This window comes from Miscanthus floridulus, chromosome 3, assembly GCF_019320115.1.
Source record: "Miscanthus floridulus cultivar M001 chromosome 3, ASM1932011v1, whole genome shotgun sequence".
NCBI classification, from domain to species: domain Eukaryota; kingdom Viridiplantae; phylum Streptophyta; class Magnoliopsida; order Poales; family Poaceae; genus Miscanthus; species Miscanthus floridulus.
This window is the reverse complement of record NC_089582.1, coordinates 118,876,531-118,897,903: the sequence shown is the minus strand read 5'-3', so window position 1 is coordinate 118,897,903 and position 21,373 is coordinate 118,876,531. Positions and strand designations below refer to the sequence as shown.

The 21,373-nt window shown below is 46.6% G+C and overlaps 2 protein-coding genes across 2 annotated transcripts; both read right to left on the bottom strand.

Moving 5' to 3' along the window:
* Nucleotides 1-4,429: 4,429 nt before the first annotated feature.
* Nucleotides 4,430-6,095, bottom strand: LOC136546653 (uncharacterized). Its single transcript, XM_066538618.1, has one exon. It carries the CDS (start codon nt 6,009-6,011, stop codon nt 4,560-4,562), a length of 1,452 nt encoding a protein of 483 aa, XP_066394715.1. The 5' UTR covers nt 6,012-6,095; the 3' UTR covers nt 4,430-4,559.
* A 367-nt stretch (nt 6,096-6,462) lies between these two features.
* Nucleotides 6,463-10,322, bottom strand: LOC136546652 (protein XAP5 CIRCADIAN TIMEKEEPER). Its single transcript, XM_066538617.1, has 12 exons — nt 9,939-10,322; nt 9,367-9,432; nt 9,199-9,263; nt 8,994-9,106; nt 8,226-8,298; nt 8,047-8,123; nt 7,877-7,938; nt 7,646-7,777; nt 7,503-7,556; nt 7,059-7,124; nt 6,897-6,971; nt 6,463-6,779 (listed from the first exon to the last, which is right to left on the bottom strand). Exons 1-12 carry the CDS (start codon nt 10,101-10,103, stop codon nt 6,729-6,731), a joined length of 999 nt encoding a protein of 332 aa, XP_066394714.1. The 5' UTR covers nt 10,104-10,322; the 3' UTR covers nt 6,463-6,728.
* Nucleotides 10,323-21,373: the final 11,051 nt, after the last annotated feature.

The window sequence follows — 21,373 nt, the reverse complement described above, 5'->3', positions numbered from 1 at the left end:
ACCTTTCTTCCCTGCCTTTTGGGCAGGAGGAGCTGTGCGCGCCCTTATGCACGGTGAGCGTGACATGCCGACTGAAATTGCGAGGAAAAAGTCCCAGTTAACTCCCACAACTTTCACAAAAGTCCGCTATCGTGAAATTGGATCGTGTATAAAATCTATAACTAAATTATACATGATCCAACGAGTATAATTTTTTTACTATAATTTAAACATACAATAATTAATCCACCATAAAAATTACACCACAATTGGACTATATAAACTACAGCTATGAATTACTCCATTTAATTACAGAAAAGTATAGATCTAAAGCTACAACAAAAACTTTGTATTAAAGCATACCATATTATATATTCACTATGTAGATCTACTCATGTGGAGTCCAACAAAATTGGATTTTCTATTTTATGATTTTTCTATGATTTACTATGATTTTTCAAAGATTCAGTTGAAATAAATAAAAAAGAAAAAAATAAAACCACCTTCAAAACCGCTTATAACCGGGGTTAAGGAGGTAAGATGAACGGTTTTAAAAGTTAAGGAAGATGTTTTGCCTTATTTTAGAGTTCAGGAGGAAAAAACAGACTTTCGCGAAAGTTGAAGAGGTAACTTACGTTTTCCAAATTGTGATGGACGGGCTGCTCAGAATGAATGTTTTACTGGCTTACAAGGCCAAAAGTCTCAGCCCAGTTATCGCTAAGGCCTTCTAGGTCTACTTAGTTTTAGGCCTAGTTACAGTTTCAGCTACGGTGCGCCGCTGTAGGCCGTAGTTAGTTCATTAGTTGCAACCGATAAGGGACGGACAAATGAAATTCAGCTCACCTCCATCTAAACCACATCGGTAACGCCAGGAAGCGGGCGTACATCTGTCCGGACGCTTTCTTGGTGGGCCTCAACGGCCGTCCAAACGGCCCAATGCTTTCACTTGCACTCAACTCATGTCTCCATTCTCGACCCACTCCACCGCAATCGTGCCGCCTCGGTGTGCTCCCCTACGACTGCACAGCCGCCGCCGCCTCGCTGCGCGAGGCCCGCACCCGCTCGACCACCGCTACCGCTTCCACCGCGGGTGTAGCTCGCCGGGGGCACTGCACGTGCCCTGTCGCCGGGGTAGCGCCGCCACTCACTGGGGGCCAAGCAGCCGCCCGCCAGCTGTCGTCCTCCTCCACCGCGAGTCTGCGACCTAGCGTTGGATCTCGCTGCGCAGTGCTCCGCCCGCCCGACCACCTGCCCAGTTTTGCTGAAAGCGTATGTTTCAAGTGTTTCTGATGTTTCAAAGGTACGTTGCAAGTGTTTCATATGGATGTTGCAAAAGTAGAGAGTGATGTTGCATATGTTTCAATGACTATGCGTATGTTGCAAGCGTCTGTTTCAAATGTTTCATCTGTTTTTTCAAGCGTATGTTGCAAGTGTGTTTATCTGGATGTTGCATATGTTACAAATATTTTATTTGGATGTTGCATATATTTGCAATGGTTTTCAAGTGTTTTAGGTGTTTTTGCAAGTGTTTCAGACGTATGCTGCAAGTGTTTGAACTATTTCGAACGTATGTTGCAAGTGTTGCAAGTGTTAGGGTGCTGCTGAGCGGGCGCAGACGTCTGGACGAGGGAAGTAGAGGGGGCGCGAGCGGTCCCCACGTGGGGGTAGAGTAACGCGGGCCCTTATGTGGGACCACAAAATGGAGTGTAGCTATGGGCGTCCGTCCAGACGCTAACACTGCCGCATGCAGATGCGTCCCCACATCTCCGGTCTGCAGAGCACCCTTGCAACCGTAGGCAGTGCCCATAGCCACCTCACGGCCAACCAGCCAAAGACAACCAAGATACTGTTTGGTTGGCTTCCCAAAATTACCATACCAAAGAAAGATTTGACAACTAAAAGTTATTAAAAATTAGACAAAAATATTTGCCATAGATTCTGTAAGCTAAGTGTGATATATTAGTAATTTTTGGCAACTAACGAAATAGAAATCAATAACTTGTCTTGCCCATTTTGACAACTAAAATTTGGCTATCAACCAATCCGGCCCACAGTCCCAGCATTATACGAGGAGATCAATTCAATTCACAAATGCATGCACATAGAAGTTAGACCTAGTAGAGGTGATCGGCACGCGCGCCGCATTACTCCCCAGCCCGGCACACGGATTCGGTGCGCGCCTGGCCCTGCGCCCGACCGTGTTGGCTCGAGCGTTCGGCTGCAGCGCGGGCACAGGCACTGCTGCAAGCGAATTTGAACAAGACCGAGCGAGCGAGCAAGAGAGAGGAGCCAACGTGCCACAGCAGAAACCGACGTCCCCTCAGTAAACCGCCTCCCGTGCTCCGTGTCGCGCCACCACGCCAGCCATGCCCCTCTTTAAATCCGCCTCGGTGTCACGCTACATACAGCGAGCGTGAGGACTGAGGACCGGAGTGTCGCTGCTTTCCTACCTAGTAGAGGCTGAGCAGTGTGATTGATCGACATGCGCGTATGCGGCGGCTGCACGCGCGGCCACTACTCCGGCCGCGGTCTCTTCGTCGGGGCGCCACAGCCGCAGGCGTCGGATCCGTCGCTTGAAGCACAGCGCGCGCAGCTGGAGCGGGTGCTCGCGGCGACCACCATCGTGGTCTTCGTCGCCAGCGTGTCGTACGTCGCGCTCAGCACCATCTTCTGCCTCTGCACCAGCGCGTCCCGGCAGCAGCAACCCGGCGGCTGCTACCGCGGAGACCAAGCGCGCGCTCGAGGAGATCCCCGTGGTGATGGTGCAGGTGACGCCGGACCCTGCAGGCAGCGATGAGCCAGGGGAATGCGCGGTGTGCCTGGCAGAGTACGCGGGCGGGGAGGAGGTGTGAGCGCTGCCCGCGTGCCGCCACGGCTTCCATCGCGAGTGCGTCGACCATCGGAGCCGCGGGTGGCAGGACAACGGTGGATGGGGGTACGAGCGGGGGTGGGGGGTGGGGGGTGGTTGTGCGTCGACTGGTCAACGAGGATGAGCCTCTTCGGCTGAGGCTGAAATGACTACTGACTGATTCGGTATGAGAGAAAAATACTGTTCTGGTTGAAAATTTACGATCGTTTACGATCAAGCGAACAAGCTGGATACCTGCAGTGGGTCGACCCATGTAGGTCACGTGACAAGCACTTGATTCAATCTGTAGTTCTCCAGCAGTACTCTGGCTCTTCGTGTGGGCTACTCAAAATTAAAAAAATCATTCCATTCTCAACTGGGCCGTTTGTATGGTGGTTGGCGGTTGTATTCGCTGTTATGATATACTATTTTAATCTAATGCATTGACTCATGTTTGGAAGTCGGTTTCTAACAATTTGAATGCACCGGTTGTCCTCCAGTGGTTATGCATCGATTTGTTGGATGCCAGCTCATCCCATGAGTCGCTTTAGGCTTTGTAGAGTCCACTGGAGAAGCCATAGGGGAAGGCAGGGTCGAGGGGACGGCGAGAGATAGCTAAGGTTTAGGAGAGAAGTGGAGAGGTTTTGGTTCATCAAATCAATCCAATAGAAAGCGAGATTCGTGGAGGATTTAGAGTCTATCTATCCTTGCTGGCTCCCACCTCCTATATTTCGTTATTTGATAGTGGGTTGCTCAACTATCGCGTGTCGTTTTTCTCCGCTAGGTGTTTTCCATGTATTGGTGTCCCCCTTGATTTGGTATTTCTTTTGCTATATGTGTTGGTTAAGTTGCTATCTTGCTTGATATGATCCATATGTGAAGTGATTGATTGGTTATGTATAAGTTGGCATGGAACACACTATGTTTTTTGATGTATTGAATTGATTATGAGATGATATGGTTAACAAATATATATTACATTGTTGAAAGATTGGATAACTTATGCTCTGATGGGTTGAAGTATAGATGCTATTTTTGTTTATAAACACAAGCCGTTCGAAGATATGCTTATAGCAAATTAGTAGTGTCCTAATTTGGTTATTCCGCCTGGCCTTCATTTATATATTTTGGAATTTTGAAACGGCAGATCGCCCTGCAACCTCTCTCGCCGCCGAACGCGTTGAGGTGGTGAAGCGCTCATCTGAAGAATGTGAGCCAATTGAATAAAAAGTAGGAACCAGAATACACCTGTGCCTGTGTGGTCTGTACGAACTTAAATCGGAACAAAATAAATAATTTCAATTCACTACTACGCCCATATAACGAGATAAAGTTACTATTATTACTGCTTACCGTAATTAATCGATGGTACCTATATTGCATCGAATTTCCTTTTTTTGGTTGGCTCACCTTGGCTTCCAATTTCTTCACAGTTAACACACGCTTGTACGAGATTACGAATTGATTTTTAGTACCACCAAACCAATACTTCAACTCATGAATCATGCTTAAATTTGATAATTATACGCGATAATACACAAATGAAACATCGTACATACTGTAGATCATGCATGCTATCCTACAGAATGAATCAGCCAGCGGACCATATAACATGTTTTACACACAATTTACTACAATCCACAAAAAGACCCCCCCAGATCAGATCAACCGAGAATAACAGCACAGAAATGACCATCCAATCCCAGAAACCAAAACACAGAAGGGGAAGAAACTAGAAGCCAAAGCCCAGTGTCACCAGAGCGAACAAGGCCATGCACGCCGCCGCTCTGCCGCTCTCACTTCTTGACCACCCACCGGCGCTGTCCTCCAACCGCTGCCCCTCGCCGTTGAGCAGCTGTGGCTGCTGGCCGAACACGCCCTGCGCCGCCTGCTGCTGCCCATGGCCGAAGGGGGCACCGGGCTGCCCGGCTCCCGCGCCGTGGACGCCGCCCGGCGCCAGCGCGTCCGGCAGCGGCGGCGAGGCTCCAAGGGGCAGCTGATGTGGATGCCCGTGCCGGTGTGGCATGCCGACAGGAGATGGTCCCGAGAAGGGCACGCTGCCTGGTGATCCTGGCTCGCCAGATGGCGTGGCCGTCGTGCCTGGGATTGTGTCGCCGGTCGGCGGGGCGGCGAGTGGCACGCCGAAAGGTGGCAATGGCATTTGAGGGCCAAAGGTGGGTGGAGCTGGAGGCGGCGAAGAGTGCAGCGGCTGGTCCGGCAACATGTCAGCTGGCGGGGGTGCCAGCAGCGGCTGGTCCGGCGAGTCGGGAGTCGTGTAAGCTGGCGGCGGTGGTAGCGACAGGTCCGGCAAGTCGGGAGACGCGGGCGGTGGCAGTTCGGGTGCCGTGTCAACTGGCGGCTGGACCGGCAAGTCCGGCAACGTGTCGACTGGTGGCGGCTCTGGTTGGTCTCCGAAAGAAAGGTCCGTGCTCCCCGCAACAGCAAGAGTCGCTGCTGGCGGCATCACGAGTTTTGTACTGGCAGTCGACGGCGGTGGGAGCGCCTCCACCGAAGGCGCGATCGTTGACACCGGCAAGGGTGCCCCGCACTGCTGCCCCGTCCATGGCTCGCCGCTCGCCGTCCACACCGTCACACCTTCCCTGCTAACAATCTTCATGTCGCCACCGTCGTCAAGGCTCAGCGTTCCCGGATCGGCGTCGACCCCGGTGTCCCACAATGAGTGCCCTCCGGCGAAGAGCTCGAGCCCCACCGGCGAGAACGCCAGGTCGCACGCGTCAGCGCCGCCCACCGGGGTGCAGTCCGACTCCCACACGCTGCCGCTGGCGCCAGCTTGCTGGACCTGGACATAGCAGGCGTCCCCGACGAGGCCGCCGCCGCCATCCACGACGCGGCGGAGGTATGCGGCGTACGATCCGGAGGGCGAGGTGAGGAACGGCTGGGCGCTCTGGCCGTCGATGTCAGGAACAATGGCCGGCGCGACGGTGGCGATGACCTGCTGCTCGGCGCTCCTTGAGATGTAGTTGGAGGAGATGGCAATGGAGCTGGAGATGCGCGCGAGCAGGAGGAGGATGGCGAGGGAAGCCATGGTAAGATCGATCTGGTGAGCTAGGCAATGGGAGAGGGGTAGGGGTTTTTGAAGCGAGGCAGAGGAGGGTTTGGTGCAGCTTTGTGGAGCAACTCCAGCTCCAGTGTAGTGGTAGTAGGAGAGTGGCGAACATTGCATGGAGCAGAGGGAATCTCAGTCCTAATCCTGTTTGGTCTAGGTTTCGGTCAGTTAAGATAGCTCATGCTAGGGTGGCTTAGTGCAATTGATTGGGATTTGGGAGATCATGGGCTCATGGCATTCTTATTGTGCTCACCTGTTCCAATAGATGATAGGTATATCTACTAAGCTGCCACTCGCAGAACTAAAGAAAGCCAAGCCTTTTCTTCGGAATGTTTTCAACAATTCAGGATGGTTTGCACTTTACCACCGACAGTTCGATAGACTCGCATAAACAAAGAGAGAACATAATTCATGTCACCAACGAACCCTAATATATTTGTCGTCAAGTATGAACTTTTCTAGCAAACCAATAGCAGTCAGACACGACTAATAGCATAGATACATCTAGACGACAGGAGTTATTGATGACGCGCACCGTAGAGTGGTAACAATGGCCGCAACTATGAGATGAATTCGCAACAGGAAGATTTCAGGGGGGAAATGGGAAATATCATCAGTAGAAGTACAGGTTTCACATAAGTATCGAGAGGAGAAAATTTTGGCATCGCTAAAATAACAGTCATATGATTCTAATTTTAGTGGTACATGTTGGCAAACAACACTAATAATCTGCTATTCCAATCGTCACTTGTGCCATTCTCATACCGTTGAGTGCTGGTAATTTCAGACATCCAAAGTACAAATAATTTAGCTGTCTATGTATGATGGTCCATGCTAATCCCCATGTATTGTGTAGCGTTCCCACTTTTTTGTTGGGTCATAGATCTGCAATGTAATTTGAGTCATTAGTGAATGAACAAAACTGTTGCCAAACCAAAGTATATTCCTGTCAACAGAGTTGAGGTTATTAAGCATGAAAGAAGATAGAGAAAATTGACAAACCTCCCATCTTGAAGCTGGGAATATATGCTTATTTTTCTCGTACCAATGCCTCTCTACAACCTTCCCCGCGTGAGACTGCAGTTATCAAACATGAGTTTAGAATGCAGCATATCATATGGGAAACTGGAAAGTACAAATAAGACATTGTGAAACGTCAGTCACCTCATCCTTTTCTTTTGTTGCATCGGCAATGGTACGAACATCCTCATGAACGTCAAAATGGAAAAGCTGTCAACAGAAATCAGTGTCATTAAATGTTTAAACTCTAATGCCATGAAGAAATAATTCATCTGGAATAACAAAACAATCCCTTAAGCATCTGTAAACAACTAGAATTACATAATCATTTGGTTTCAGATCCAATATTCCTTAAACTTGTGAATTAACGAGGTTAAGGAAGAAAGAAGAAACTGCTAGCCTCCCTTGATGAAATGAAAACAGTGATCAGTTGTAAGAACTAAGAAGCCAAAGATTACATAAGCTGGAAACACCAATGGAAAAAAAAGGAACTGCACAGTTGTTTTTCCAAAAGCTAGGAAAAGCTTCAGAACAAACAACACGTTTTTTAGCAGAATATATCCACATCACAAAAGAAACAAGAATTACCGGTCCACTCTTGCCCCTCGCTTTGTTGATAATTAATTCATAAAAGCTGTGTTGCTGTCAAACAAATGAGAGAACATGGAATCAGAAAATGGTTGGACTTACTTTAACATAACTTTGTAGATTACAAGAGAATGAACACATACATGAGGGATGATAAGATCTTCCTTCACATAAAGTAGATTCTCAACTGAAGTTGTCCGTACTTCACGGAATTCAGGGGCAAGCTGCTGTTGAACAGCCCTTAGGAATTCTCCAATGGAGTCACCTTTACGGACCTGGCATCATAGTAAGCTTTGTTTTCATTGTACAGTCCACAGATCAAAAGCTTAGAACAGACAAATAAGAAGCAAGTTCACCATTGATTAGAAATTAACCTGGATAACTCTCCTGTGCCCAGTCCCATCCCAGTAACTGTAAGTAATTGAAAGAGGTTCATCTGGAACGCGACATAATGGTTAATCAGTTAGGAAGAAATTTTATCCAAAAAATTGTGACTCGTAGTAGATTGATTAAAGTGAGCAGTTCTATCAGAATGTGGCAGTACTTTTGATCAATTCCTGTTCATGCAACCACTGCTTCTTCAGTCGTTCTCGTTCTGCTTGTTCCTCCGCCTCCCTTTCTCTGAAGGATCACTCTTAGCAAACAGCTTGCAGGTCAAACAAAGCTTGGAAATGGAGAATCAATCAACAATCCTAAGTGGTAGTCATAAACCACCAGAAATACCTATCGGGTAGAAAACTTGTCTCGACAGTTGGATCCTTTCCAAGTTTGACAGGGCCATTTTTCTTGGTTTCTTCTGTACAGAGAAGCAAGAATATGTGCATATTAGCTTAAGAGTAGTTCTATAATTCTTTAGTAATGTCAAGATACAGAAATATTGCTGTTGGCACTGAGCAAGGATTAAGACATTCTACATAAAGCCCTGTGCAAGACCTGTTTAATTCAGTTTGGTGTTTGTCTACAGGTGAACTATACATGAAATGATCTAAATAGCAGGATCATGACGATAACAAGGGTTTTGCCACAGTTGCATCAATCAAACTTCATTTCATCACCAATTTAACAACTAAAGCAAAGTTTAAAGCAAATGATTGCCACAGAAGTAAGATCTCGAAATCAAGACTGTAACACAACAGGAAAAACAAACACATAAAACAATGCTTCACAAGAATTTGAAAACTATGATGGAAAACACAATTATCAGAAGGAAACTAGTACACGAGCAAAGAATATACGGATGTGGTACATTTAATATCGTTCATCAACTACGTCACGGCTATGCTAACAAATGAAATATGAAATCCTAAACTACAACCAGCCCACACAAGTGGGGAATATAGAAACAAAGCCAAAAAAAAACTTGGTCAATGCAATAGACAGAGATGTGTGCAGTGCACCCCCAAAATGAACAGATCTGATTATGAAATGCACATAAATGAGGTGAGAGAACAAAAAAATAGTAAGACCACAGATAGGTTAGAAGGACCATACGTTTCTCAAAATCATCTTCATCACTTCCATTCTCAATGTCGTCGCAGAAAGATAAGCGTGGATCACCCTTCACTCTCCTCTTTTTCCTTTTCTGCATTTGCAATTCTTCTTCTCTAAAACACACAACACATCATTGTTTGGCTGAGGGAAGGAATACAAAGATACTTATGATTTTACCAGGGTTGAATTCAAAGTTCAAACTCACTCTTGTTGTAGCTTTTGAAGTTTCTCTTTCTCTTCCTCCTCGATCTTGGTTCGAATGTTAACCCTCTAGTCGGACAGAAGGACAACATATTAGATGGAACATCCCAGTCTTCAACAAATGAGCCGGCAAATAATGATGTATGTATGAATGAATGAATTGGCTAATTACCTTCTCGACATACTGCTCCCTGGTGACGAGACCAACAGTTTCCTTCTTAAATGCAGTCTCAAGAATCTGAATGCAACAGCAATTAACATTAACTTAGTAAAATTCAAGGGTATACACGACCTACAGTAACAGCCTACTTACAGAAATTCAAATAATTTCTAAACGAGTGAAGAGGCCTATACATGGCGTAGAAGTTAAAAGACATAAATCAGCTTACACGACATCAAACACACACACACAAAAATCAATTGGTCAATTCAGCAACAAAAGCGAACTGTGAAAAAGCTACTCGAAAGTGAATACTGAACCGTACAGGGTAAACTAAACAGAACACAAATCTCGTGCTAATTTTGCTAAATCACAGGTAGAGCTAACTATCCAGCAAAAATTACAGGCGATTACAAGAGAAAATACACGAATCCTGAACGACAGTGGCGACAAGTGAGTCAGTGTCTTTTTCCCTCGCTCGTAGCTTGGTGGGCAATTACAACGCATCGACCGGATTAAAGGATTTGGTAGTGAGACGGACAGGAGGGGAGGAAAGGGAAGCGCCAGGCCGTGACTGCGATTACCTCGGAGGTGCTGGAGCCGAACTGGAGGAGGCCGGGCTGCCCGTCCGCGGACTTGTTCTTGAGCTCCTCGATCTTGCGGCGCTCCGCCTCGCGCTGCTTCTCCAGCCGCCGGATCTTCACCGCGTCCTGCGCCGTCCCCACGTACCCATCACCGAACCCCGACATCCTCCTCGCCTCTCGTGAGGGAGACTTCCCCCTCGACCTTCTCCTCCTAGGTCGGTCAGAGTGGAGTGGCCAGCTGCGGCGAAAGGCGCAGCGGCCGGATGGAGGGCGGAGACGGCGCGCCGGAACAGGGCTCTGGTGCCTGGTGGACGCGTCGGGCGAGGGCGAGCCACCCCTGAAACTGCGGCCTGCGGCACCGGCCAGCCGCCGGGGTCCTTAGTTCCGTGGGCCTAACCGACTTACACTTCTTCACCCTGATTAAGTTGGGCCACGTCTTTTTTGAGGTCCATAACAGCCCAACAGGTAACAGACGAGTGCCTCGTCGTCGAATTTGCACTCATTTGATTTCGCAAATCCGAGAAAAGGTTACGCTTATTCATTAGGTCTTCAGTGAAACAGCATATATTGATCGCCATTCAAAAAGAGAGAGAGAGTTCAAAAGAGAGAGAGAAAAGAATTCGCAAAAAAGATCGCCAAGTAAAAGGGCACAGCGATTTAACTACTACTACTATCGAGAAGACGAGAATGATCCAATAACAAAAACAGGAGAAGTTTAACAGCCATACACGAACTTATGTATGTTAACAGGCCAGGTCAACTTCGGATATAATAAGTTCTAAATTATAGGGTATTTTTTCATCCTAAGTCAAATTTCTTTAATTTTGACTATGTTTATTTGAACTTATGTGTGTTGATGTATTATTTTTTCTAAAATACCGGTCAAAGTTAAAAGAAATTTGATCTAGGATAAACCTAAATTTTAACGATAAAAAGACACATAGCGTAAATAAATGATTCAGAATCTTGTTGCCGGTAGACAACAAGCGACGGCAGGCATAGGCGAAGAGTTCAGCTCCTTGACGAATCAGATAGCTCCTGGTCCATTTTGGCTTCCACGAGGAGCTGCAACACAGGCACAGCAGCACAGTATTTTTAGTTCAGTCTTCAGACATGAGATACCACTGAGCAACCGTAGCACGAGAAGCAACGATCAAAGCTGAAGAAAAAAAATCTTCTGAAACGATGCAGAGTAATCGATACCTGCATGTTTGTCGGGACGATGATGTCTAGCAGCGGCCTCCTTTCGCATGGCCATCCTCCTGCTCCTCCGCTCCCTGGCCTCGGCCGCCGCCGCTTCGTCGCGGCCGCCGCCACCCGATGTGCCAGCGCCGAGCGCCTCCTGGGCGGGCATGCGAACCTGATGTGTGCTCGGCCCAGCCCCAGAGGAGGAAGAGGAAACCGCGCCAAGAGCCAGCAAAAGGTCTCCGAGGCTAACAAAGCGGTCGTCACGCTCCGCCTGTCCATCTCCCAGCATCTCTTCAGCGAGTTCGTCGACAAAATTTTTGTTGACGGTCTGCTGGTCGAGGATGCCGGCCTCCAGGAGGAACTCCTCGAAGGTCTTCTTGCCCGTCACCCGCGGCGGCTGCGCCTGGGCCGAGCCGCTAGCTGGAGACGCCGCCGGCATACCAGGGCGCTGCTGCGCTGGAGGCGCCCAGGCCCAGCTCGTCTGTCCATCAGCACCAGGTTGCCGCACGGGAGGCGCCCAGCTCCCGGGCCAGTCAGAAGGGGGAAGCATGGAACGCGCCCAGCTCGTGGCGCCATAGCCGTCCGTCGCAACCGCCGGAGCTGCGCTGTTCCAGTTAGGCGGCGCCATGGGCATCATGGAGCGTTGGAGGATATGCGCGTCCTGCGGTGGTGGCGGCTGAAGGTGGTAGCAGCTGTCGCCTTGCTCGACGGCGGGCTGGAGAGCTGCGTAGCGAAGAGCTGGAGGAGCCTGCTGCTGCGGCGGCATCAGCTGGTCCTGGAACCAGCCGTGGGCATAGTTGTTGGGCTGGAAAGGCTGGTACGGTAAGGTGTTTATGGCCGCCACGCGCGCCGCTAGCTCATTGCCGTGCAGCGGCTGCACAGCCGCCGTGCCACTGAAGTGTTGGAGTGGCATCGCGTTCGGCACACCGGCTTGTGGCATGGTCATGTGGGGTTGGCTCTCCGGCTGGAACTGGAAGTGGAAAGTCTGTGGCGCCACGGCCGGCGGCACCAGCGTGTCGACGGCACTAGGATGGCCTAGCTGCGGAGCCCTTGCGCCGATTGAAGGCTCCCATTGGTTCTCCTGGAAAAGGGCCCGACTTCCCTGAGCGCCGATGGTGGCCGGACTAGGAAAAGACGGCGTGAAGTAGCCCGACGGGTTGCTTGGACGAGCCATGTTTCCTCCTGATTCTCCTGGGTGCGCCATGTCTCCGGATTTGAGAGCTGCTTCGATGGCAAAAACACACACACACAAGCAAAATAAAACAACGAGTGGAATATCAAGAGACATTCTTCAAAATTCTTATTTCTCCGCTCATGAATCAAGATAAGTAAGAGCAGCTCCAGCGTGCAAGTGAATCAAGATACACTCGTTCGCTGATGCGTATGCGTATGCTTATGCTAATTTATTACGAGAGAAAAATATAATGAGGCCGTTTAGCTGCTCACAATTTCAGCTGAAATTGACTGTACATGGATGAAAATACTGTTCACGCTCTTACCAATCCCTTCAGATTCATACAGATTTATCTAAATTCCTTAAAGCGAACAGGGTCAATTTATTCGCTGAAAAATACTGTTAAAGTAGTGCCACGGGCCGAAAAAGTTTTATATATACACTAGAGCAAGCGAACCATGCCAAAACATTCTTCGGTTCAACGCTTGTTTTGGGTTTGACACGAGCAATAGAATATTAGATTCACTTACGCTGATATGCTAAAGAGAAGGCAGATGAGATGTGATATCTACTTGTTTATTGTTTGATACGGGACCTACGGGTTTTCCACGAGTGAAAAATGAACTGCAACTGTAGAAATGCTCCTTCCCTTGCAAATGAATTGAATGGATGTACTCGTGGCCTGACACATGCAGCTCGGTTCGAAGTCGTGCTGGAGCTGGAGCTACTCTAAAAGCATTTCCACCGAATCTCTTATACTCGCTCCTATCCATTAAATAGTAAATATAACAGCTATAGCAGATCTCCTATCACATCTCTTATCTTTATATCTTTATATTCTTTATTTAGATATCTCATAAATCCATCACCATCTCTCCTAAAGAAAGAGAAGACCTCTCCATCTCCTAAATCAGTGTGAGATTTTAGTAATCTGCTGGCACGAAGGTTCTCTCATGTCCTAAAATTGTTTTTTGAGAGATCTCTTATAAGTGATTGTAGGGGAGGAGGAATAGGAGATGATCTGTAACATCCTAATGGGCCAAAGTGGGCCCAATTAAATTTCAGCATGGGCCGGTGCTACTGTAGCAGAGGGTGTCGGGTACCGCAGCAGCTGGACTAAAGGCTACTGTTCACCGAACCACTGTTCACCCGAAAATGGGCCGGCCAAATTCGGAGTACTGCTCACGCGGTACTGTAGCACCGCGAAAACACTGCACAACCAAAGTTTAGTACCATACTGGAAATCCTAAAATCGCCGGATCGACTTAAATACCAGGACCAGAGACGCGTAGTAACCTTCGGTTAACCGTTTTGAACGAAGCGAGGACGAAAGTTCAAGCGGGTTGCTACGCGGGTGGGACCACTCCTAGGAAGAGTGGGCCTGGGCCATGTATGTCGGGACTGGACGTTACATTTGGTATCAGAGCCGACTCTCGAGGTTTCACGGGCACGTGGGGATGACTGCGCGGGTATGTTGTGTGCATGTGCGTGGGCCCATCGTGGACACGGCATGGCATACACATACATGGCACGGGGCCACACAAACGTGTTGAAGAGAGGAGGATCCTGGATTAAATGTCCCGAAAGGGTAAGCTGATCTGGCATTCGACGGGGACGTCGAATCTTTAGGGGGATGAGTGTAACATCCTAGTGGGCCCAATTAAATTTCAGCATGGGCCGACGCTACTGTAGCAGAGGGTGCCGGGTACTGTAGCAGCTGGACTCCAGGCTACTGTTTACCAAACCACTGTTCACCCAAAAATGGGCCGGGCAATTTCGGAGTACTGTTCACGCGGTACTGTAGCCCCGCGAAAACACTGCGCAACTAAAGTTTAGTACCATACTGGAAATCCTGAAATCGCCGGATCGACTTAAATACCAGGGCCAGGGACGCGTAGTAACCTTCGGTTAACCGTTTTGAACGAAGCGAGGACGAAAGTTCAAGCGGGTTGCTACGCGGGTGGGACCACTCCTAGGAAGAGTGGGCCTGGGCCATGTATGTCGGGACTGGACGTTACATGATCCAGTGCAGATGCTCGAGACCTATGATTTTTTTTTTCGGTAAGGAGAACAACATACATTTTATAAGCTAGAGGGACCAACTTTTTTAAAACAACCTGATGAGAGAATTGCCGGTTGTATTAAAAAAACAAGAAGTCAGCCTTATTTGGGACAAGCAATACCTCAATTTGTCTGAAGTTATGATGATGTTTAAGTTTTAGGGCTTCCGGCCAAAATTAAACTAAACAACACGAGTGCATGGTTGGAAGTAAGATCGAGCATCCTACCCGATCGCTTTTGGGTTAGGTGCACAAATCCTTCTTGCACAACAATGCTAGCTAGAGCGCCTTCGTAAAAAATCAAAGGTAGCAAACTTTTTTTTTGATAAAAAGATAACTGCGAGGAGAAAAATTGGGGATAGATACTACTATCCTTCTAGCATACACCCAAGACTTTAGATAGTGTTTGGTTCGGGTATTGGTAACATGATTTTTTTATGGTGGGTAATAGATCCTGTTGCGTGGTGTTTCTTTTAGGGCCACGTGTAATCGGATCACGATGTTATCGAATATGGGCCTTCACAAAAGTGATAACACTCCCTCCACGACATTATCCAATACCGAGTGTCGTCTCTGCTAGCTCACCACGACTCCGTCTTGTCGTTTGCTCACGTGGTCATTTGGGTGAATGAAGGAAGCAAGAAACGACAAAATACATGTAAATCAACTTTGCGAGGAAAAAACGGGATAGATACCACTATCCTTCTAGCATACACCCCCAAGACTTTAGATAGTATTTGGTTTGGGTGTTAGTAACATGATTTTTTATGGAGGGTAATAGATCCTTTGTTTTAGGGCCACGTGTAATCAGATCGCGTCGTTATCGAATATGGGCCTTCGCAAAAGTGATAACACTCCCACCATGATGTTTTATCCAATACCGAGTACCGTCTTTGCTAGCTCACCACAACTCCATCTTGTCATTTGCTCAAGCTGTCGTTCGGGTGAATTAAGGAAGCAAGAAACGACAAGATACATGTAAATCGACTTTGCAGCTTCTTTGTTCATGTTGCCAAAGCTAACCAAACAAATCAAATAATTGCTTACCATGTTTTTTAGTCCCATTTATCCAATCCCTTTGTGTTTGTGTTTCCTTATCCCAATCAAACATCGTGTTATTCATGTAAGCCTAATTCCGAGTGGAAATTTAATAGCTGGCCTGAGGGGATGCATTCCAGGTTTCTTTCCATGTATTTCCCACAAACTTTTATGAATTAGTCAACAAAGTTGACTCAAAAATACTTTTTGCATGTTTCAATTGTATGCCTATTTTATTAGGACAATAACTTCGTGGCAGCCCTGCGGAAAGAAAAAGATGTCATTTTTTCACATGATATATCTACAAACTTTAACATCATCATATTCATATTTTACATCGGTCCCTGTCTTCCCACAACATTATGATGCGATCTTTGGAAACCAAAACTTTCATGTAAGCTACATCTAAACTTGAAGGAAACGATGTTAAAATTATATTGCTCTCCGTTTCAAAAATTATAATGAACCAAAACTTTCATGTGTTTCACCTAGGTGATTTTTTTAAGCTTAGGGAAATTTAGATCCCCTCTGCTTATTAACCAGAAAAAGCACAAGCGCCTAGGCTAAGGAAGACTAGAAGGCTCGAATCTGATCCCCGGTCAGGTGAAACCTAGATCTCATCAACCGTGCAGAATGCGAGAGCTCCTCTCCACTATAGTTGTAAGGTTTTCGAAAAATGAAATTTCTCATAGAGACTTGAAAACTAAACTCGAATAAAGGGTAGGGCAACCGTAAGAATGTACCCGAGTGCAGTCTTGGTTGCCCAAATCAGTCATGCCTTTCCCTTGCGTTTTGTGCGATATTTTTTAAAGAGGAGTGATGAGCTTCTAATATGGGATCACCTCTGTTTTATAGGCTCTGCTCGTCCACCTCTCTACTGAAAAGGTGATGTACCTGTTTGTTGCTAATTAATTTCAATTTTGTTCTCATGCAAGTAATTGAGTTGTGGGCCCGTGAGGTTGTCACGGTGGCAATTGACCATCGATCGCACATATCATACCGTTCTAACGACCGAGAAAACATATTACCCCATCCACCACCAACTGATATTAAAGCGTCCCCAACGGCTGACATGTTGGTAGCTCGGAGCGCCAGTCAGCTAATCAGACGGAGAGAATTAGAAAATTTACGTCGCTAGCGAAAGCACAAGAGGCCAGCTCGCATGTCTTCCTAAGTTATCTGATCTCGCATTCGATGTCTAGCTTTTTTTTCTTTTTTACAATTTCTAGCTAACACGTCAGTGGGCGATTTAGATGCGGTGCTAGAGACACCCTTAGCGTCCAAAGAATGAAGAGCGCCCCATGAAGTGTTCTACAACAATTAAAGAGTGGTCCCCAAGCACCTCACTGGTCAATGGTAACGTACAGAAATCTCTCTACAAAGTATACTTGCTGGGAGAGATGATTCCATGACATATCCTAAACATCTATCTCTCACAATCAATTTTAATATTTTGTATATCTACACCTAAACACATTAATTTGAGATTATCTAAGCATATCACAATGCATTAATTAGAGTTCATCTAAGTATATATTGAGGCATAAGGGCATACACAACCCATAGGCGGCCCGCTGGTAAGTTCTTGCCATATCACACACAGACAACTAAACAGATAGCATATACAATGGACCATCTAAAATGGCAAGGCTGATTCGACGCTAGTATTCACCAAAAACATCCACAAACTCCTCCTGGGAAAACTCATTGGAGAGACACAAAGAGGGAGTATATTAGGATTGGCAAAACCACCTAGAATGTCGGTAAATCTTGTCGAGAGACGTGTTGAACAGTAAGGGGTCGGAAGAGATTAGGGTTTGTAAAACCGAAGTAGATTTATGTATTGGTTGATTCGATAGATAGATCTCTCAACCGGCTCTGATCCTCTCATATAAATAGAGGGGTGGTCTTATGTCACTACAAAACATGTTCACATACAACTTACAAGTTTTCCACAAGATTGGACGAGTTTCCAACAAGAAAATCTTGAAACTCCCTTGAACTTTCAAAACTGGCATGGGCTGGTTTTTAGTGGCCTCTGCAAACTTTCTGACAACCAATCGGTTTTTACTGTTGGCAGGAGGCTGCTGCCCAAACCGCCTCCTAAGTTCAGTGGTCCATAGACACAACTTGCTTTGTTCTATGACAATCATATATATCCTTGTGCGCATGTACAAGGACATCACATTGCATATCATAGTTCATTAATTTGAGATTATCTAAGCATATCACAGTGCATTAATTTGAGTTCATCAAAGCATATATTAAGGCATAAGGGCATACACAACCCATAGGCGGCCCGCTGGTAAGTTCTTGCCATATCACACACAGACAACTAAACATATATCATATATAGTGGACCATCTATTTTATCATCTATACTATTTAATGCATGGATACATCCATGATCAAGCATGAGTAAAATGTTAATATACTATTTTGTTGCTTCTTTGATATAAATAAGACCAACATCTATCCCGTTGACGCTAAATGGGTCACACACTAGGACACTAGCAACAAGTGCAAGATTGCACACACACACTATGACACTAGCAACAAGTGTAAGATTGTGTGAGCTGCACACGCCTAAAACATGCAACAAAGGTAGGTCTAAAATGGCAAGGCTGATTTGATGCTAGTATTCGCCAAAAACATCCACGAACTCCTCCCGGGAAAACCAGTCGGAGAGACACAAAGCGGGAGTATATGAGGATTGGAAAGCCACCTAGAATATCAACAAATCTTGTTGAGAGACATGCTGGACAGTAAGGGGTTGGAAGAGATTAGGGTTTGAAAGGGTAAAACCAAAGTAGATTTATGTATTGGTCGATTCGATAGATAGATCTCTCTCAACCGGCTTTGGTCCTCTCATATAAATAGAGGGACGGTCTTATGTCACTACAAAACATATTCACACACAATTTACAAATTTTCCATAAGATCGGACGAGTTTCCAACAAGAAAATCTTAAAACTCCCTTGAACTGCCAAAACCGGCATGGGCTGGTTTTTAGTGGCCTCTACAAACTTTCTAACAGAATCGATCATTTTTTACTGTTGGCGGGAGGCTGCTACCCAAACCGCCTCCTAAGTTCATGGGTCTATAGGCACAACTTGCTTTGTTCTATGACAATCATGTATTTCCTTATGCACACATACAAGGATATCATAGTGTATATCACAGTCCATTAATTTGAGATTATCTAAGCATGTCACAGTGCATCAATTAGAGTTCATCTAAGCATATATTGAGGCATAAGGGCATACACAACCCATAGGCGGCCCGCTGGTAAGTTCTTGCCATATCACACATAGACAACTAAACAGATAGCATATACAGTGGACCATCTATTTGATTATCTATACTATTTAATGCATGGATACATCCATGATCAAGCATGAAGAAAATGTTAATATACTATTTTGTTTCTTCTTTGATATAAATGAGACCAACATCTATCCTGTTGACGCTAAATCGGTCACACACTATGACACTAGCAACAAGTGCAAGATTGCACACACACTATGAAACTAGCAGCAAGTGTAAGATTGTGTGAGCTGCACATGGCTAAAACATGCAACAGAGGTAGGTCTAAAATGGCAAGGTTGATTCAACGCTAGTATTCGCCAAAAACGCCCGCAAACTCCTCCCGGGAAAACCCGTTGGAGAGACATAAATCGAGAGTATATTAGTATTGGCAAAGCCACCTAGAATATCGACAAATCTTGTTGAGAGACGTGGTGGACAGTAAGGGGTCAGAAGAGATTAGGGCTTGAAAGGGTAAAACTAAAGTAGATTTATGCTTTGGTCAATTCAATAGATGGACCTCTCAACTGCTCTGATCCTCTCATATAAATAGAGGGGCAGTCTTATGTCACTACAAAACATGTTCGCACTAGGCCTGCTAATGGGTTGGGTAATAATTGGAGTTTTTGGGTTGGGTTGTGCTATGGAAGTGTTTGGATGGGTGGTAATGGGTTTAGAGGTCAAACAGGTTGGGATGGGTTGGGTTTGCAAGCAAATCAGGTTGGGATGGGTTGGAATGGGTTAACTTTTTTTGGGTTCATGTGGGTCCGTTCAGCCAGTCATGTCCTACACGGCAGCGGCAGCCTACACGGCAGGCTTGGTAGAGGCACTACATAGCGGTGGCAGCCTGCACATGGCGCCTCCAGCTACGGCACCTCATAACACCTCCTCGCTCCTCCTATCCTGGCCGGTGGACCTGGCTACATGTGCACACAATGCCTCTTGGCCTCCCGCTCTGTCCATGCGATCAAGGCCACGGGCTTCAGTGGCGCTGCTGACGTCGCCGCCACCTCGAGCTGCACCTACACTCCTCCTGCGCCCGTTGCCACCGACCACCACCTTCGTCAACCAACTAGCTGGCCCCACCATAGAAGCAGCACCTTGTGGAAGCAGATGATGAGATCCTCCTCGTCATAGGATATGTTGCCATGGTTGATGCTGAGCTAGAGGTAGTTCAACCACCGTAGCTGGCACCGCACCAACGCAAACTTGCACATGCACACATGATCCACTCGATCTTGTCTACTAGTAGCAGGAGCCGGAGAGGGGTGATGGGGACAAGAATGGAGGAGGCAGCGAAATCGTGGGTTGTTCCTTGCTACCTGCCATCATGAGCAAGGCTATGAATACTTTGCCAATGCAGAACCTTAGCAATCCAAGACAGCATGGGTTAGGTTGGGTTGGGTCTAAGCTAATGTGGAATGGGATGGGTTGGAAATGAAAAATAATTAATTAGATTTGGAATAGGGTGGAAAAGGGTCGGGATCTCACCCATTAGGAGGGCTAGTTTACACACAATTTACAAGTTGTCCACAAGATCGGACGAGTTTCCAATAAGAAAATCTTGAAACTCCCTTGAACTACCAAAACCAGCATGGGCCAATTTTTAGTGGCCTTTGCAAACTTTCTGACAGAACCGATCCGTTTTACTATTGACGAGAGGCTGCTGCCCAAACCACCTCCTAAGTTCATCGGTCTATAGGCACAACTTGCTTTGTTCTATGATAATCATGTATATCCTTGTGTGCACGTACGTAACAAACTTGGATCACCATGTGAAAGCCCTAGTTTGGTTTTGGCTAATTGATGAAACCTATTGGACTAATCCTTGTCTAAGTGTTTGATTAAGATATGATCGTCTAAGTTCAAAGGGTGGAGCAAGATGATCACCATGGTGATGGAGATGGTTATAAGATGATGATCAAGGATCTAACTTGGAAAAGAAGAAAGAGAAAAACAAAATTTAATGATGATCAAGGCAAAGGTATTAATAGGATTTTGTTTTGCCAATCAAGACACCGTAGAGGGTGTGATTGGGTTTAGGATAGATAGCCATACTATTAAGAGGGGTGATTTCAAAGCAAATACAGTTATCTAAGTGCCACTAGGTGAATTAACTCCATGCATTTGCATGTGGACCTAGTGAGTGCTAACATCCCTTGGAAAACATGTTTGTGAAATGCTAACTCACATGCACAAGTGATGGAACTTGGTGGAGTTAATACATTTGCTTAAGGGATGAAGAAAGGAGAAGAAAAGAGGGTCACTGCCATGATCGGACGCTATCCTCGGGTGGACTGAACGCGTCCGGTAGCAAACCCTAGGTCTCGGCCAGGAGGCTGGCTTGGACCGAACTCTAGCTCGGAGGCTTGACCGAACGTGTCCCAAAAGGTAGAGAGTGACCGGACGTGCTTGTGTAGACTGGATGCTGGGTCATGTGAGTTCGGTAGAGTTTTGGCTGCTCTTTGCTTGAGATAAATATTTCATTAGGCTCTGGGAGGTACGTCCAGTCACCTAGATCGGACGTGTTCGGTAAACGATCAATGGCTCTAGGAGCTCTCTGGATCGCACCAGACACTGTCGAGCAGTGAGTCTGGTCGATCAGCCAGACGCATAGTGAGCACGCACATGAGGGCAACAATGGCTAATTCAAATGGCTGACTGATGAG

Bases quoted from the DNA above. Each gene is read 5' to 3' on its own strand.
- LOC136546653 (XM_066538618.1), bottom strand. From the start codon at position 6,011: ATGCAATGTTCGCCACTCTCCTACTACCACTACACTGGAGCTGGAGTT.
- LOC136546652 (XM_066538617.1), bottom strand. From the start codon at position 10,103: ATGTCGGGGTTCGGTGATGGGTACGTGGGGACGGCGCAGGACGCGGTG. The intron at 9,264-9,366 runs GTAATTAGCCAA...CTGTCCGACTAG, and splicing joins GGGAGCAGTATGTCGAGAAG to AGGGTTAACATTCGAACCAA. The intron at 6,780-6,896 runs GTTTGTCAATTT...ATTACATTGCAG, and splicing joins TCCCAGCTTCAAGATGGGAG to ATCTATGACCCAACAAAAAA.